Source organism: Triticum urartu, chromosome 6, assembly GCF_003073215.2.
Source record: "Triticum urartu cultivar G1812 chromosome 6, Tu2.1, whole genome shotgun sequence".
NCBI lineage: Eukaryota > Viridiplantae > Streptophyta > Magnoliopsida > Poales > Poaceae > Triticum > Triticum urartu.
The window spans coordinates 63,535,309-63,555,608 of NC_053027.1; the positions used below are offsets into that span (position 1 = coordinate 63,535,309).

The following is a 20,300-nucleotide window of genomic DNA, read 5'->3' on the forward strand; positions in this document are numbered from 1 at the left end:
ATCAATACAATTATAGCATGGATAATAAACGATTATCATGAACAAGGAAATATAATAATAACCAATTTATTATTGCCTCTAGGGCATATTTCCAACAGTCTATATCAAGAAAAGTATAGTTTTCCGCTTTAAATCTCTCTAAGTGTATCAAATCCTCTCAAAGTCTAAAAGCGGTTAAATCATCTCGTTAACTCTAAAATACTGCATCGATTAGGCCCTCAAGTGGTTTTGGGAAGGGTTTTAGGCAGTTTTGTCTAAAGGTTTTCCTGACTGGACATGCTGACTTGTCATTTGACTTTTTCAATCGATGGTGTTAGAATAAAACCGAGGCGATCAAGCAACCACACGAGCACGACACCGAGATTTGTTAATGAGGTTCACCGATATGGCTACATCCCCGAGGCCTGACTATGGGCGCTCCTTCCCATGACACCGCTACAATACCGCACCCGGTCGCCCTAGACACCGGCACATGCCGCCGGCTTCCCCTGCGTTCCGGTGCTATTATGTTGGCATAGGTTACATCGTGTGTCTAGCCCCACTATATATGAGGCCTAGGATACAAGTGTCCTACTTGGACACGACTACATATCCTATGTAAACACAATACAACTCCTAGTCCAACTGTAACCTACCTTGTACACTATATTCGACACAACTCTAACAAACTCCACCTTGGCGAATATACTCCACCACCCTGGATCTGTCCATGCGTCAAACTTCCATATACATTGAACTTGAGTTTATCCCATGAGCACTGCTGCTACTCCAAAGACTCCATATGACTCCACCTGCAACTTGTAGTCCCTTCTTTTCTTGACTACAGTCAACACTCGAGCAAAATAAAGTTCCTTGTCACTCTAGTTTGTGATCCCAACTTCCAGAGTATCAGTCCAACACCATCACACACTGATCACTGACCTGCGTGAAAGTGAACAACTCACATATTGGATGTCACACATAAGAGTTACCTGAACTCAACATCACCGCTCCTTTCTTGACAGTCTGTCTGAAATTTGAAGGAATTTCACCATTGCTTGTAATCATCCCAAGTCAAATTCGCAGTTGTCTCACCCCCCAAATACAAATTGACTTTTTTTGCCACAAATACAAATGTTGAACTTATCAACCAGTGCTTGTGTCGAATTTAATTAAACACGCTGAAATTCTGAATTACTTCAAGCTTTGAGAGAATAATTACCTTGCAAAGAACCGAAAAGCTTCGCTACCTTAGCTTAGTCTGCCGCACGCCATCAATCATCTTCATGGACGAGGTCGACGCCATCGCGCCCAACCGCGAGAAGACGCACGGCGAGGTGGGCTGCTGCGGCGTGCTCACGCTGATAGATGGGATCCGCCCCGGCGCGCAGGTCATGGTCATCGACACCACCAACATCCCCTGACTGGCGTGCTATCTGTCAAAATTCAGAAACAAGGAAATGATTGGTCAGTTTGACACTCTCATGAAGCACACATTTATTTACCTCCGTAATAATAGCAAAGCACCCAAAAGATTTCATCGTTAACTAAATTAATTAACCTACCGGCCGGCCCCAGGCACGCATGAGTAAATGAATGGTGATAGCCGCTGTTAACTGAACTTGACACCTTCTGCTTGGTTCAGGTTTTAAAACTGAAGGCGTTCAGGCATGATTGATTTACATGCTTGGTTCAGATTTCAAAACTTTGGAGATGCGGGACAAGTCCGCCACCGCGTACACCGGGCCGGCGTTTGGTGCCATGTCGCCATCATCGCGGGCGCCTCTCTCCGCGCTCACGGCAGCCGCGCAAGCTCGCCGCTGCCATGCCTGCCGACCACCCCTGCCGAAAAAGTCAAATGACCAGTCAGCAACCTTCAGTAAAAACCGCCTGAAATCCTCCCCAAAACCACTAAAGGCCCTAACTGATCCAGTATTGCAGAATTGAGGGGGTAATTCAATCGGTTTTAGACTTTAGGGATGAACACTTTAGCTGGGAGGCGGGATAGATCGAGTTAGAGGGATTTTAGGGATGAACAATTTAGCTGGGTTAATCAGTGTTCTCTCTCCAAAAAATGGGTTAATCAGTTACCGTTGCCTGGTAGAAAAAGCATAAGTGCTAAAATAATCCTTAATAACAACAGCATGTCATGAAATCAAGGCTTTGCGAAACTCAATCGAGCCCTGATCACCTTGATCCCGAAGATATCTGACGCCCCATCAACCTTGTCCATAGTTCCCTGAAACTCTTCTCTAAACTGCTCGCCAATCGTGTCAGTCCTCGGCTCGGGGATCTTGTCAGCATTAATCTTTCTGCTTGCTTCAGATGAAGGCTGGGAATGGAAATGCTGCCTACTTTGGGAAGGATAGATGGATCTATGGTAGAACAACCACAGAGATTGCACATCTGGTTATTCTTTTTTTTTTTGAACCGGGCGAATCCCCTTTCCATTACTTGAAAATAACGGAAATACAACCAAGTTCAGCAAATAGGACGGGAAAGAGGAAAGCGGGTTCAAGCATCGCCGGGAAACCCACCATGAGCACTCGCCATCGAGATTACTCACCATGGGGCGAAAACCCGACGACACCTTAAGTCCAGGACCCCAACATCTAACTCACAGTTTTTAACAAAAGGCCACTACTCAAATCAGAGCAACATGCTCCACAGCAACCTCACGCAGGAGGTATCTCAAATCAAAAGCGATAAAGCAGAAGTCACAGCAGATCATCTTCCTTCTTCTCGGTCTCTCTCTCAGTGCACTCCTCCATCCTGATGTGCCGTTGCGCAAATCCTCATCATGCGAGACACATTGTTCTTCAGCAGAGCACCTCCAGCCCTCAGATTCGCCGCATCCTCCTGCTTCATCAGTCCTGCCCAGTAACAAAGAAGTGCACATGCAGAAAAAATGCATTCAAATGAGGTTTTGAGAAGGATGTGCTCAAAAGTAGCTCGATTGCGGCAGGTCCAAATAGCCCAACATAGAGCTGCAATGCCCACTGTATAAAAGACATCGCCAACCATCTGGTTATTCAAAAGTAAGTGAGCGCAACTTCAACAGGAGGCCGGTGGCTGGACAAAAATGGTTCGGTATATTATGGGATATGTGGTCCTGAGCATTGACAGAAATGGTTCACAGAATGACACTTGGAGCTGGACTAGATCAGAGGGCGATATTCAGCTAGTTGAGTGATCAAAGTATCAAACTCCCTATCCTATCTATGTGTACAAATAATAGCAGTGAACTCAGTTATGGCTGCACAACCCGTTTATCACTTGCGCAAAGCATTGTACACAAGTATTTAGATCAATCAAATGCAAAGTGATACACAATCGGGCTTATACTTTATTTTTACCACCATTTCCTAGTATAATACTACTATGGACCTTTTTCTTTCAATGAAGTTGTTTATTAGAGATCGTGTCTTGTCCAAAACATCATATATTCATGGACAAATCCAGGCAGCACAATATTGTAATTTTGAGAATTCTGTTGAGTACAGAAACATGCAGCAGCAGCAGCAGCTATGGATGCATCGAGATCATTACTGCAAGTTTAGAACTTGACACTTGCAGCCATCCGATCATATACATTTACAACACAGCAAAGTCTGCACTCAAATCTTCGTCCAGAAATGAAAAATCAACAATAGATTACTGTTAAATGCAACTGAAGGTCTTGGCGGAACAGATTGTACGCAGAGATAAGGGAGTTGAGGGGGAAAACCGTGAATGCCAGGAAAGATATGGCAATGGAACTGTTCGCCATATTCAGAAAAAGGATCACTCCCCCAGTTGTCAATCCAATCGCTTAGTCGAGCAGTTGCTGACGATGCACCAATAGATGCACTGGACAGGATGTTGCTTAGTGTTCAAAACCAGGTCTATATATCTCACATCAAGAGTAAAACACATGAGGGAAGTGTGTGTAATTTAAACGAAATGACAAATGCAACCATAGGCCTAATGGCTAATAGCAGTAAATCATGATGAAGGTGCTACCAGGAAGCACCCTGCTAACAATATCTTCATAGACAAGATTTCGCTCAATACTAAAGCTTCACGATCAATGACCTATTGTAGTGTTTGAACTTCAGCACACCATTATTTATGGCAAAAAGGGTGAAATTGTTCTCTTTCTCCTTGAAAGACAACAATAATTCTCAATTGTAACTTATCAATAGATAACTCTTTCACTGTGCGTCATATATGAAGTATGAAGAGCACTCTTGGACACAAGGAATTATACATACAATACCTCTCAGCCAGCTCACAATCGACCCTAAAAAATTGAACTGAACAATCTACCCAACTACCACTAAACAGCAACTAACAACCATAAGGCTTAATTCACACTTCTCTAATTCTAGTGCACGCTGGAGCAATCAGGAAAACAACACATTTTAGAGCATATCAAGACTGAGAGCATAACCATGCTAAGTTACGGTGCTACGTAACAACACTAGCCCTGACGCCAACGGATATCATAGCATCAAGTACTCTAAGGAGGTGTTTGTTTCGGCGTTTTGTAATGTAACCTGATAACGACGGGATCTGAAAACGATTGTTTTTGTTTGGTTAGACTACACCGTAATGCGATCCCGTGTAATCAGATGACGCCGCTGTACAAAATTGATTCCGCCCACATGTCCACGGTATCTGTTCCCTCTCTCTGATGCAAAACTCTCGCTGTTGTTCGTTTTTTTACACGAGGCTGGAAGAGCGGCCCCAATGGCGCGCTAGATTGGGGTCCGGACGGCATCGCGCGAGATCAGAGCAGCCGGCGGCGCGCATGCTTGGGGGCGGCCGGCTGCACTTGAGATGGCCGGCGGCTGGTGGCACACATGCTTCAGGGCGGCCGGCGGCGCTTGAGATGGACGGCGGTCGGCGGCATGATCGGGGAGGCGAGAGACAGGGCAACTCTGGCAGCCAGGGAGAGAGAATTCTCATGCATTGGGGAAAAATAGAGCAGATCGATGGTATCCAATTCCTTTATCTTTGACGAACCAAACAAACTAGGAAAGAAATCGTTACACCTCCTAAAACACTGTGATCTGATTACGTTAACGTTAACGTTACCATTCTTGCAACCAAACACCTCCTAAATGATTTCTCCATCTTGGTGATAAGCAATATCCATCGATAATTTTAGTGGATGTAGTAGGCAGACCTCACCAGTATGGGTAGCCAAGATAAAGATGCCATGTTCATCGATTACCTTTCCGCGGCCTATGATGAATATCCCTGTTCTTCATTTTGGTAATAAATTCGTTGGCTTTCATGGAGTCACCATGATTCAAATAACCCTCAACCATGCACATGTAAACTTCTGTGTCAAGTGGTACTCCCATATCAATCATCTCATTGAACTTTTGCATAGCATCATCCATCCTGCCCATCTTGCAAAATGCAGATATTACAGTTAAATAAGTGAATTCATTAGGGTTCACACCCTGCTTCAACATCCCTTCGAAGAAAAGCATGGCCACATCCATCATGCCATGCTTAGCATATGCATTAATCAGTATGTTGAAACAACGGACGTTGGGTATGATACGATCTCCTGCCATCAGCTCACAGAGATCAATCATTTTAACAAGGGATCCTTCTATAGCATACCCATGGAGCATAATAGGGTATGAGACTATATCTGGTTTTCGGCCATTCACGGCCATGGAATAAAATATTTCCTCAGCTTCTTTGATTCTTCCATGCTTGCAAAGTAGTCCATGACTGAGCTGCAAATAAAAACGTTTGGCATATTACCTTGGCTTTTCATTACTTTCAACAACATAACAACCTCTTTGAACTTGCCCAAAGTGGAATATCCATTGATCAGGCTAGTATATATTACAGTATTCGGTTGGACACCATCATGAACCATTTGTCGAAGGAAAACCTCTGCCTTGTCCATTGCTCTTGCTTTGCACAGTGCATCGATAATGGAGCTATACATCACCACATCGGGCACAACCCCCTGCTGAACCATTTCCTGGAGCAGATTGCATGCTTTGCTTGTTTCACCCTCCTTAAAAAAGCCATCGATTACCATGTTGTATGACACCACGTTAGGGGAGTGGTCAGCACCTTTTTTGGCCATTATACGGAGCAGGTCAAGCGCAAGCTGGCTCCTCCCATTGTCGCAGAGGCTCTTGACAATTACTGAGTAGGAGATGACATTAGACAGGTCGTGAGGCACCCTATGAAGCAGCACATCCAGAGCCTCCTCCGTGCGCTTCATGTCACAAAGGCACTTGAATAAGCCACTGAAGATGACGACGTCTGCCGTGACGCCTGTCTTGAGGAGGTGAGCGAAGAAGGAAGGCCCAAGGTCCGGACGGCGTGCAAGGCAGCAGCATTCAATTAGTATGCTGTAGGTGTGACTGGTGGGTGCTATCACCCTGCGGCGGCGGCCTGCTCGGGCCATGCGGTTGAAGAGATCGATGGCGCGGGCAGGGCCATCTGCGCAGGTGGTGGAGGGCGGCGTACGCGCGAGGGCAGCAAATAAGCCATTGAGTGCACGCGCTGATACTGGGACTGGTTGGCGCAGCAATCCGTCGAACAGTTGGTGTGCGAGCTGCGGACTGAGCGTCCCTGAGCCCAGATGATGCTGGAATTCGCTCAGCAGCTCGTCGGCGAGTGAGGAGACGGAGCTGGAGAAGTAGCGGGGATGGAGGCGCGACATTGCCGCCGTCCGGGCTGGGGCTCAGCGGACGGAGGCGAGACTGGACGGTGCTCTCGGTCCTCCCTGCAGCGGCGGTGAATGCGCGCGCGCGCGCACGCGTCGGCGACGGCGAACTACCGGCGCAAACCGGCGAGCTACCAGCGGCGGTGGGAGGAAGGGGGGGCGGAGGTGGGATTGGATCGAGACGGGATTCGATTTGGAACTCTGTGTGTGCATCACAGTCAGCGTTGCCGCACAAACTGCAATACTACTCCTACCTCGCCGTTGGCTCACAGAAAAACGCACGCGTTCACATAGCAGGGCAAAACTGAGCATATAGCCCAAAAAAAGAAAGGAAAACACTTATAAAGGATTTATATACCAACATAAACAATATTAAATTCCCTCAAATAAAAACATAAACAATATTAAATTATTTTATTGGATTGAATCCCTAGTAAAAAAAACCTCTACAGTGCTGGGGCGACGGCCGTAGGGACTCTCGGCGGTGGATGTGCCGACACGACTGCTGGGGAAGCATGGTGGCCAGCCGTGGCGACCAATGGCGGCAAATCAGGGTTTCCCCTGCCCAAGATATGCTCTGCTACGAGTGGCGCCTACTTGGGCGCTGGTCGGAAACCCGGACGACGGTGGCTTCGCGTCTGTGATGGCCCTATGGGCCGATGAGGTTGGTGAAGATCAAGAGGTGTGGTGGGCGTGGCGGGTCTAGGTGAGGCCTACATCCTGCTGTGCTGGGGGGCGGTCTATTCGACGGTCGACGTCGCGTTATAATGGGAGCCTTGTGGGTTGTAGTCTTGTGGTGTGAGTGAAGTTTCATGTTCTTCCTCCTCACATCACAATCGGGATTTGAAGATAGTGCGGTTGTCGACACAAAGAATAACCGTTCATCGGATTAAATGGCACGCCCGCTCCCTCGCATTCCAGCAATGGCCATTCGGATGGCCGCCATGGGCATCATATGCTCACTTTTCGATGTCATGTGAATGGCGCGACCACATTTCTCATCAGGAAACGCTTCCCTTAACGACCAGTCGTAGCCTCTCAACCCCCCCTTAATGGCGCCTATTGCGGCCTATAAAAGATCAACACCCTCATCTCTCTCCTTGTCTAATCCCTTGATCGGTGCGTCCCAATCCACCAATTCGAGTCAATGGTGCAACAAAAGGAGCACCCCCCCCCCCTCCTTAGGTTTGAGGAGGAGGACCCGAATGAATTGGCCCCATTTTGGGTCTTGTATGACGATGCCCCAAAGGGGCTGGAGATTTGGTCGATTCCTTCCCTTCATCAGTCCCCTTGCACATAAATTCATTGTTTGGCCGGATGAGCCTTTGAGTGCATAGCATGATGAAAATCCTTTTTCTATGACAACAATTCATCACAACAACAACAATTCATCACAATAACAATAATTCATCAGAACAACACCCACCATCATTTTATATGACTTTGAATCAAACAAAACAAGAATATCTCATGACATTAGTTCATCGCAACAGTTCATCATATCAGTTCATGGCACACTCAAAATCATGTTACTCTTATCATTTCACTCGCCTTAATTTTACACTCTTGTGAGCGAGCTTCTTTCTCAGCTGAAAATAGAATTTTGATACAAAAATCAATGTTAGTAACTGGCACTGGCACCCACGTTGTCTCTTTGCCAAAGGGCAAAGCCCCCCCCCCCCCCCAGCACCCACACATAATGGATGGAAAGTATCTAGTGCTCCCAGGCCTAGGGTGCTCCCGGTGCTCCGATGCGAAGAACATTTTTTAAAATGTTCAAAAAATTCTGAAAAAAATGCAGCACATCGACGGAACATCGATGTCTCTTGTCACAAAATTTCAAATCAAAATTCGAAACATTGCTCGAGATACAAAAATGACAAATTTGACATCAATGTGATAATGGGCCAAAACTAAAGCCCAACTTATGTTATGTACAAAAATTTGTCATTTTTGTATCTCAAGCAATGTTTCGAATTTTGATTTGAAATTTTGTGACAAGAGACATTGATGTTCCGTTGATGTGCTGCATTTTTTTCAGAATTTTTTGAACATTCTAAAAATATTTTTCGGACATTTGGGGCACCGGGAGCACCCCAAGCCTGGGAGCACTAGATATTATGTATGGATTGGGGGAGGGGGCGGCGGATTCTCCCGGTCAAGCCGTGTACACCAAATGCCGGCTTCATAATTTTGGGGGCTTTTGAGCCCAAGAGGGATAATCTCCCTGTGTGCCAAATGAGGCCTAAATTAGCACCGAACCTTTCGGAGAAATGGATGCGAGCTTTCTTCTTGCTTTAACACTCGGGTTTGGTAACCTGGGGGGCTACATTTTTACCTGTGAACGTTCTAGAATCTGAATAAAGCTTAGCGAGAATGTCTAAAAAAAGGGGTAAAGTGTAGGGTAGCAAGAGTTCTGAAATGGGAAGCTCCTCGAGCTCATTGGGAATGGCTTTGTAGAACTGATCCTAATATGCCCTGGCAGGGTTTACCTATGATCCAAGACCTCATGTGAAAAAACGTCTTATATTATGTTATGGAAGGAGTGGCTTTGTTCAGATCAGGGTTGGCCCTGAGCAGATCTGTTCATAGAACGACAGCTTTACTTGGCGCTGGAACAGATCACGGCAATACTCAGCTAGTTGAGTGATCAAACTTCCTATGTACAATCAAATACTAAATAATACACAATCAGGTTTGTACTTTATTCTTACCACCATTTCCTAATATAATACCATCCATTTGAGCCACAACTAATTCCTGGCGGAGGGAGTACTACGGGTCTTTTTCCCATGGAAGGTAGTACTTATTAATGATCGTGTCTTGTCCAAAACAATATATCTTGAACAAATACAGGTGCTACAATATTGTAATTTTCAGAAATTTGTCGATTACATAAACATGCAGCAGCAGCTATGGACGCATGGATATCATTACTGGAAGTTTAGAACTCAACAATTGCAGTCACTCGATCATACACATTTACAACACAACATAGTCTGCACTGGAATCTTCGTCCAGAAATGAAAAATCAACATGATGTAACTGTTAATAATTGTTAGGTGCAGCTAAAGATCTCGGCGGAACAGATTATACGCAGAGATGAGGGAGTTGATGGCAAAAACCACGAATGCCAGGAAAGATATGATGATGGAGCTGTTCGCCATATTCGGAAAAGTATCACTCCCCCAGTTGTCGATCCAATCGCTTACTCGCGCGGTTGCTGATGACGACGATGATATCAGGAGGTATGCGAGGACCTGCAATACATATAAAATAAATAATTAAGAACTGATCTCTCCTTGAAGAGATTGAAGAACTGGCGAATTGTATATGTCAGGGAAAGCAAGTTTGTTTGGTATAAACAGAAAAGAATGAGCAAAAAATTAACAACTACTCCCTCCGTCCGAAAAAACCTGTCCCTCAAATGGATGTATGGATGTATCTAGCATCAAGTTAGTGCTAGATACATCCATTTGAGGGACAAGCTTGGGACAAGTTTTTTCGGACGGAGGGAGTAAAATTTAAGAGTACAGCCTGTACAAAGCAAGCAAACATGGAGGCAAGGTCCTAGGAAGCTACCACATGGAATATGAAACAAAAAACGGTGCCGAGAAAATGTTTAGTTGTGACAAAGTGAATTTAGTTATCAGGAACACATTTAATTTGCATTCCAATTTGTCTAGCTAGCAAAAGAAATCAAAGGTGAACAAAGGAGCAACTCCAACACATGGTTCAAATGACATATTCCTCCTACTTTTTTGCCCTCTTTACTTTGTTGATTCATCTAAACCAACTGATCAGTGACACATGCACTGGACATGATGTGGTCGTGCTGCCACACAACCAGGTCAGGACATCACACATGAGAGAAATATATGGGAAAAGGCCGGTCTCTATACAAAAATTAAAATGAAATGATATGCACAAGCATAGACCTAATGGCTAATGCGCTATCACCATAATGAAGGTATTACCAAGGAGCACAGAGCTAATAATATATTCATAGCAACCATTTCCTGGGGACATATTGGGTGCACTAGACCCCTAGTTCAACATATAAGAAGTCTTGAAAACAATTAACAGCACATGCATGTATATACCATGTCATAATTTTTTAGAGTTACATTCGACATACAACTGAAGAAATGTATAAGACAAAACCATCAGTGAATAGTACCGATAGGATAGTACCACCAGGATACTATTCGGACCAGATTTTGATTTGGCATTCATACTATGATTTGTCTATTTTGTGTATGAAGCTTTCAATCGGATTCGGAAATGAAATTTTGTGGCATAGTACATATGTCATGTCTATAGCATAAATCAAATTCAGACGGTTTTGACACAACTTTAGATGTGTTCTTTGGACGCATAAACTAAATACAGATGTGTTCTTTAGATGTACTGTACACCTTAAGGCTGCTAGTGTATTCTATACCCACCCACCCCTCCCCTGCTTTCCGGGGGGATATGGATATATATTTATGTACCATGATACAAATTTCAAATCTGAATTCGATTCACAACTTGATATACAAAAAGAGACAAAACAGGTTGTGAATAGTATCACATCCAAACCTACAGTGAATGATACCATTGCTGGTACTATTCATAGTAGATTTTTTTTATTATTGAGTTATGTATTGAATTCAGAACTTGAATATTGTGACACTGTATACATTTTGTATGAGTACTGTTGACTTTTTTCTCGGATTTTTTATTACAATGTGAAAGTGAGGATTAGTGCACTAGTAGACCTGAATACTAAATTCAATGACCAATTGTAGCATTTGACTTCAGAATACCATTTAAGGCAGAAAAGTGAAACTGGTCTTATTCCTTTGGAAGACAGCAACAATTCTCCGTTTTCACTTATTGATATTTCACTTGTTTGTAATGAAGCAAACATATCAAGACATATGAAAGCCATGGGTGTCCATCGTCATATATGAAGTATACAAGGTAATATGCATGCTAAAAACCCAATCATCCACTTTGCAATCCACAGTAATGCTGCATATACTAGAACCAAATTGTTTTGAATATTGCAGTGTTCACTGGAGAACTTGAGCTAGACAATTGTCAGCTAACACTAAACAGGAATTAAAGACTATAAGGCTTTATTCAGTTTCTAGAATTCTAATGCAAGTTGGGGCAATCAGAATGTATGCATTTCGAGCATACCAAGACCATGAAGCACAACCAAGCTGACTGCAAAATTGCAACACAACGTAAAGGAGCAAATCACAAACCACAAGAAAGACATCCTCAGAATCTTCTAAAGGTTATACTTAGCTTCAGCATGATGACTTTGTACCTTACCCTTATTCCCTTCTAAGATCACATGACTTGCAGGTCGCACAATACTAAAGATACCTATGAAAAGGAACAAGAGACTCTGAGATGCAAACCTGATCCATGGCAAAGTCGAAATAATCGCCCTTGGGCCGGGGAATCAAATGTCTCTTCCTCGTCAAGTGCAACGCTAGTGCAAAGAACTGGAACACCGAGTACACGAATCCGATCACGTTGATAGCCTCCGAGTACCTGCGCAGCAGCAGAGCACACCATCGTAAGGGAAATCACCAATTGAAGAACCCTAACCGAACAATCCGGGAGATTTTGTGAAGGAGCTTTTTATTTGCTTACCGTAACTGGGTGTAGTTGCTGTAGGAGTCGAGGGCCCAGCCCTTGCGGGTATCGGCGGCGAGCACCGCGAGCGCCGCCAGGCAGAGCGCCGCGGCCACGAGCCGCGCGAACAGCGCCGTGCGCTGCAGCGTCGCCGTGCGGCGTTTCCTGTACATGATGTCGGGCACGGCCCGGCGGTCGACGGACCTGGTCGGGCCCGGCGCCGGCACCGTCGATGGCGCGGCCCGCGCGGGCACAGGCGGCGAGTCCGCCACGTGCGGCAGCGGCTTCGGCTCCGGCGTGACCCACTGCTGCGGCTGCGGCCGCGGCTGCGGATACGGCTGCGACTGCGGGTACTGCCTCTGGGGAGGAGGGGCCGTTTGGCGGCGGCGGTCCTTGGTGCGGCCGTTCCAAGAGTACCAGGACCGGGCGTCGCCCCCGGCGCCGGTCGTGTGGTCCGAGACGCGCGGGATGTACTGGGCGGCGTTGGAGATGGGGACGGTGGTGGACTGAGGCAGCGGCGGGGAGGGGGGATCCTCCTCGTCCTCCGACCTGCCGCCGCCCCCCTCGCGCGGCTGCGGCGGCATCGGCGGCGGCACCGGCGGCGGCAGGGGCGGATCCTCGGGATCGCCGCCGGCTGCGCGCGGCGGCGGCGACGACGGCGACGGCTGTACCTCGGCCATCGTTTTGGGGGAGAAAAGGTTGGTTGGGGCTTGGGAGGGGAATGGGGGTTTTCTCTCTCGCTTTGCTTCGTAGTGCTGGTGGTGCTCGGGGAAAAGCTTTGAAGGGTTTGGGATACTTGGATTGGAGGATCTGCGTTCCACCGCGTGCTGTAAAGCGATTCCACAATCTACACACCATTGCTTTAGCTGCCAAATATTTTTACATCCAACAATGTGAAATTCTTGGGTGTAAAGCATGAATTCAAAAGTAGAATGGGGTTTTCTTTTCGAAACGTTCGCTCTGGTCCTAACGAGCGAACAGCCCACGCCTGTCGGACGCAAATGTTTTGCCGGTGTGATGCGGCCGCAGCGGCGAGGGAGAGAGGTTGGCGGAAGAAGGGGATGAAAGAGGAGGAAGATGGAGAAGGGACGAAGGATTATTGGCGTCGAATGGCATAACCAGTTCCGATTTAGAGGGTTGGTAGTGTGAGAAGTAGCACCGTTGACCATGGTTGTGGATAGAAAAAGGGGCGCATGAGGTGAAGCGGGAAGAAGCGGACTCGTGGTGGGGCGGGATGACAAAATCGTGGATCGACATTCACGGCTTAGAGATTCGGGATGATGCGGAAAATTACTCTGGCGGCAAGGTAAAAATTAGAGGACGAGGAGATGAAAAAGGAGAAGGGGCAAACAGTGTGAATGGTTATGCCCCGCTTTCGTTTTATATGTATAATAATAAATAGAGTTCGGTATAACAAGGACCAAATATCAATGAATACTAAGAGCAACTCTAGCAGAGTCGCCATATCGGCAGTCATCGTAATGCATTGGAGCACATTTCATAAGTAATTGGAGGCTGGCCAGAAGACGCGCAAACTCAGAGGCGCCACATCCCAATCGTCATTTTTTTCTCATTTCATCATTCAAACACTTCGATTCTCTCCAAATTTAAATGTTTAGTACATCTATCTAACGTGCACATCGTTTTTAAGAAATTGCATTAAAAAGCATTTAAACTGACGACATTTATAAACCACTTGTTGCTGGCGTGTGCACTGTCCCCTTCACCCCACGTGTGCATCGTCCCCTTCTCTGACTTGTGCACTGCCCCCTTCTCTGACTTGTGAACTGCCCCCTTCACTGTCATGTGCATTGTCCCCTTATCTGGTGTGTGACCGTCCCCTTCTCCTCCAGCATGTACATTGTCCCCTCATTCAAGGTTCCTGGAATGTATGAGCACCATTCGTGCCTTCTCCCAGAATGCTCGTGCCACAAACTCCATTTGGTGTGGATTTGACATGATGAACCAATTCTCCTTGGCTATGCATCAAATTGTCTCCCGATGCTCCTGAATTCGATGCCTATGCACCTACATTTCTTCCAGATGTCGTCTACTCCCTTTAGCATCCCATCTCACCCTTTTTTCTTAATTCTTCTTCTCCTTCATCTCTAGCTTTTCTCGCCCCCTCTTCTCGGCATACTTGTTTCTTGTCCTCGTCAACTTATCTATATTTTTTCATCCCATCCAACTCCCCTTGTCTCTTGGGCTTCTCACTTCGTCCCCCCCCCCCCGGTTGGGTCGACCCATGCTAGATGTTAGAATGTGACTTCTAGGCACATTTTCCCTTTCCTCTCCATCAACATCATCATCTTGAACAATTGTACTTCCTAGTTTTTGGATTGTCGTCATCATTCCTCGACTTCCACTCCTCATAGCCTTCCAACAGATTTCAACAATGTTAGAGGCCAAATGATTTGCCCTTCGACTTGGTCATTTGTTGGTACCTCTCTTAGGTTATGTTATTCGAAAACAAACAAATGCTCAATTTGATAAGAATGCTCAAAGTCATTCAAATATCGCAATAAAAAACAACGAGATTGCTTAGATACTGGTTAATAGTGGCACCGATAGGGGGGCGTGCTTCAGTTGCTCCGAACAACCCGACCAATGGCTGCACATATCTTAAATCGTACCCCATCAGTTTATGAGAGATTTGAGGGTATGATTCGTTCTCCACCCAAGATGACGTTTGAAACGCTCCTTGATACGTATCTACTTTTCTCATGCTTTTCCTTTTGTTTTGGACTCTAATTTGCATGATTTGAATGAAACTAACCCCGGACTGACGTTGTTTTTAGTAGAACTACTATGGTGTTATTTTTGTGCAGAAATAAAAGTTCTCGGAATGGAACGAAACTTTGCGAGGATTTTTTATACCAATAATAAGAATTTCTGGAGTCAAGACCTGCCGGAGAGGGGAACCTGGGTGGGCACAACCCACCAGGGCGCGCCCAGGTGGGTTGTACCCACCTGGTGACCCCGCTGACGACCCCCTTGATACTATAAAATCACATATTTCCAGAAAAAATCAGGGAGAAAGAATTATCACGATCCACGAGACGGAGCCGCCGCCAAGCTCTGTTCTTCCTCGGGAGGGCAGATCTGGAGTCCGTTTGGGGCTCCGGAAAAGGGGATCTTCGTTCTTCGTCATCACCAACCCATCTCCATCGCCAATTCCATGATGCTCCCCACCGGGAGTGAGTAATTCCTTCATAGACTCGCTGGTCGGTGAGGAGTTGGATGAGATTCACCATGTAATCGAGTTAGTTTTGTTAGGGCCTGATCCCTAGTATCCACTATGTTCTTAGATTGATGTTGCTATGACTTTGCTATGCTTAATACTTGTCACTAGGGCCCGGGTGCCATGATTTTAAATCTGAACCGTTTATAAATTCATCATTATATCCATGTTTTAGATCCGATCTTACAAGTTATAGTCACATACTACGATTATGATCTAACAACCCCAGAGTGACAACAACCGGGCCCACTCTCGATGATGACAGTAGTTTGAGGAGTTCATGTATTCACTATGTGTTAATGCTTTGTTCCGGTTCTCTATTAAAAGAAGGTCTTAATATCCCTTAGTTTGCAATATAGACCCCGTTGCCACGGGAGGGTAGGACAAAAGATGTCATACAAGTTCTTTTAATAAAGCACGTATAACTATGTACGGAATACATGCCTACATTATATCGATGAACTGGAGCTAGTGTCGTATCGCCCTAGGTTATAACTATCACATGATGAATATCATCCAACAAGTCATCGATCCAATGCCTACGAATTTATCTTATATTGTTTCTGCTAAGTTACTACTGATATCATCACTGTTACACTTGCTACAAAATTAGTGCTACCACTGTTACTGTTACCATTCATGCTGTCACTACTATCAAAACTATCATACTATTGTGCTACTGATCACTTTGCTGTAGATAATTAATCTTTAGGTGTGGTTGAATTGACAACTCAGCTGCTAATACCTTCAGATATTCTTTGGCCCCCCTTGTGTCGAATCTATAAATTTGGGTTGAATACTCTACCCTCAAAAACTGTTGCGATCCCCTATACTTGTGGGTTATCACTCCTCGCCGTGCTTCCAGTACTTTGTGCTCGATTGATATTTATCGGCAACCGCATCGAGGGAGATATCTTCTCATGCCATGAAAAGCGCAATAGACTCATTGGGCGTGAAGTTTGCTCCCCGAATTGCAGCCTTCCTCGATGAGATAGATGGTTCTAATTGATCAAATTATGTATCTCTGCCAGACACATGATAAAAAGGCGACAATGATGCACCATCGAGATCGACATCATTTGTCTGGAATCACCCATCATATCATCGAGAAATAATTCGTCCTTGAAGGTCGACCCCCTATCCCCACAAATTCGTCGCTAAATCACAAATGTTGCACATTCACCAAAAGTTTCCCATTGTCACCTCACATTCAATCTAACATAAAATTGAACACGGGACAAATGATATTTTTCACCTCATCGCTTTTTTTGTCCGGTAAAGGACTAGGAAGACACCCAAGGGAGAATGACATGTGCCTTCCCATGTCTTCTTTCTCAGTACCTTTGCTGAGGGCAGTTGTGGTACCGCCGCGGAGAGGTAGCTGCATACACGTGAGGTTTGGCACCTCTATGTCAGACTCTTTGCTGGTAGGGTGGACGAGGTGCTGACCTAGGCGGCGGCGATCGGACACCAGAGGGGTAGCAGCTGTTGAAGTCGTCGAATCCGACTCCAAACCGATGGAATTGGATGAGGGGGGCATGACGTCATTGATGCATTTTCGGTGAGGAATGTGGACGACTGAAAGCGGTTAAAAGCGGGCTCTATGACGAGGGGGGTAGGCGCAGGCGGAAAGAGCTACATGAGAGGAAAATGTCACTCGCACCAACCATTTTTTGGATGGAGGCCGCTCACACACACACATAACCCCTAAATATGGAGGCTCACAAGCTTGATTTGGAGCACCCTTCGAAAATTATGCCGGTCAAGGGTGGGATGGCGGTTCTACTAGAGTGGCCTTTACGACTAAAACTATCATAATAATGGTTATTATGGTGACCAGACCGAAATGGCGACTCTGCTAGAATTGCTCGAAGACCTAATCATCTTCGAAAGAGATATAATAGTGCATTATTTGTGAAAAGAACTCAAACCTATTATAAAGGTTCGCCTGAAGTACAAAGCACCTCAAAAATAACAAAATTACATCGACGCCTCCGGACCACTGAACGACTATTGCTACAACCAGAACGAGACGCCGATGCACCATTGTCATCGCTCCCATACAGGAGCCAGCATGACCATGTCAGTGACAGTCGAGGAGTCTTCGTGCATATGTCCCTAAGGAACGGCGCCCTAAAGCCTCAATCGCCTAAAGAACCTGACACCAGATCTCAGCATGACGAGAACCTCTAATCTTGCCGCCATGAGGAGCTGGCAGCAATCGACGCCCGAACTTTGTCTAATCGGTCAAGATGGACAGACTTGAGGGAGATCGAAGCTTAAAAGATTAACTCGCAGAAGAAGCACCGTCATCCGTCCAAGCTCTTCGCTACGAGGACTACAAATCCTAACCTATATACTGAGCCGAGGCACCAACGTTTTCTAGGTCACAATAGTGCATCACATTGTTTATTCGTTTCTACAGAAAGACCAAATACCATATATCGAATGGCACATACCCTTACAAAAAAACTCTGACAGAAATTTAAAATGCATTCAAATTACTGGGGTGCCGAAGTCTTCTTCCGCCTGCATCCACCGGCGACGTGCAGTGTTCAAAGCTTGTTGCTGTCTCTAGGCCTCCACCCCAACTGAGCTAACTTGCTGAAGTGTATGAGTTTGTAGATATACCGTCTGAGAAATCGGTTTTGTAGACCAGAAGATGCCGACGACCATAGTCTACATAGCAAATCGTCGCGCCAAAGAAGGAATCACCAAAGATTGTAATACATTGTAGGTCCGGCCAGATAGAGTCGGGGAACGCAACTCTCACACGCTACTCGACGGGTTGAAGCTAGCCAACCTTCGTCAACCAGAGAACCAAGAAAAACAGTCGCACCATCTGTTTGTAGGACCTTGCCACCGAAACAAACCTGCAGAAGAAAACCCTATCCCGAAGAACTAGAATTGAGGACACACCGTGCTTCACATGCCTTTTAGCGATGCCACGCACCATCGCAACATCGACGAAGCGGGAAGGACTTATTGTATATCGTGGGCAGCAGCATCGCCGCCATCAACAACGGTGTATAAAAACCCCAAAATGGGTATTTATCATTCATGCCGCTAGTTGTGTCCCACTACTCAGTTTTACCATTAGAAATTACAGCTACTCAAAAATGTCATCGATTCGTGAGATGCTTGCTCAAAAATGCCCTTAGATATCTCAAAAATGCCATAATTTTGTTAGATGTTTGCTCAAAATGTCATTAGACATTGTTATTTTCATGTCAAACCCATTGACCATGTTATATGACAAAAGTAAGTCTAGACCCACATGTCAGTTCTCTCTATCTCACAATGATAAGTGTGGCCCCACTTGCCAGGAGTAACCAAACGAATAATTTTACAGGGGAAAAAGAACGCTGTTGGGAACAAGTGGGCCTCACACTTTATTGTAGTGAGATAGAGAAAGAGTTCGCATGTTGATTCATAGATATTTATGTTATTATAACATGGCAAAAGAGATTTGAGATCACAATAATGGTGTCTAGTGGCATTTTTGAGCATGTTTCTAACGAAGCGATGACATTTTTTGAGCAGTTGAAGTTCCTAGTTTCAAAACTGAGTAGTGGGACACAACCGATGGCATAAATGATAAAACCCAAAAATCTATACCAATAAATCTCACCCTACCTTCACCGGTCTGAAATAGCGGGGTCCAACGGATTCACTCTTCCCAACTCCCAAGTATCAATTTGTTGCCTTGATCACCTTGTGCGTGCTTTGTGGTACGACACCACTACCGGCTTGGTGGGTCATCTTTTCTGCCTTGTTTGGATTCTTTTCTCCTGATGTCAGTTATGTGGTTGCATCTTTCAGACTTTGTGCGCCTCCTTTAGATTCCTCTCCTTGCTACAATCTTGTTGCCCACTTTATCTGGTGACGTGTCAAATGCTTATTTTCTAGTATAAAAAAGGTGCTAAGTACAAGATGTAACACGTAGATGTCTGTACACTCGACCATCGTCACACATATATTTCTGACGCAAAACGTACTAAACTTAGTTAAGTCGTTTCCACTCTCTAATCTAGTATATTTTCAATTTCAGTTCTACATTGATGATGGCATCATATAGGGACCTTATTTTATAAAATATTAGTATGTGTATTTAGGGAATTGAGAAAAGTTATGATACCGGTTGTATTGTTGTATGTAAAAAGGGAAATGTTACCTTTCAGCCAGCGGATCATGCTCTCGCATCTGCCGTGCGCGAAGCTGTTGGATCACTTTTGATCAAACAGTCCATGTGTACGTACAATTTCTCCGCCTCACGTCCGCCCTCTACGGAAGCCAACCCACACACTGTATGCATTAGGATTTTGCAACATCCTTTATGTTTCTGAAACATAGGGAATGCTGGAGTGGCACCACGACGATGCGGACTAAAAAATTTTGTAACATAATATCTGTTGTAAATCTGCAACATTATCTTTGTTGCAAAAGGAAAATTAACAACACAACCTTTGTTACAAATGTTTTCCGCAACAAGACCTTTATTGCAAAAAAATGTAAAAATTCGGAAACAAGATGTTTGTTGCAAAAAACAATCTGCAACACAACCTATATTACAAAAATAATAGTCCACAACCAATTCTTTTGTCACAAAATGTTTCCGCGACAAGGTCTCTGTTGCAAAGTAGAAGAAAATATTCAATCTAAATTGTGCCGAATCAAACAGCTCGCGCGGCGGCGGATCTTTTTAAAAGATCCGCCGGCCGACGCATAGCAATCCCCATGTAAAAAACAAGATGA

General features: G+C 45.2%; 1 protein-coding gene and 1 pseudogene across 1 annotated transcript; both read right to left on the minus strand.

Annotated features, from left to right (window-relative positions):
- Positions 1-2,400: 2,400 nt before the first annotated feature.
- On the minus strand, positions 2,401-6,959 carry LOC125516230 (annotated as a pseudogene).
- A 2,550-nt stretch (positions 6,960-9,509) lies between these two features.
- Positions 9,510-13,075, minus strand: LOC125515007 (CASP-like protein 4A2). The gene is made up of 3 exons (XM_048680416.1): positions 12,323-13,075; positions 12,085-12,220; positions 9,510-9,927 (listed from the first exon to the last, which is right to left on the minus strand). The coding sequence occupies exons 1-3, from the start codon at positions 12,982-12,984 to the stop codon at positions 9,736-9,738; spliced, it is 990 nt and encodes a 329-aa protein (XP_048536373.1). The 5' UTR covers positions 12,985-13,075; the 3' UTR covers positions 9,510-9,735.
- Positions 13,076-20,300: the final 7,225 nt, after the last annotated feature.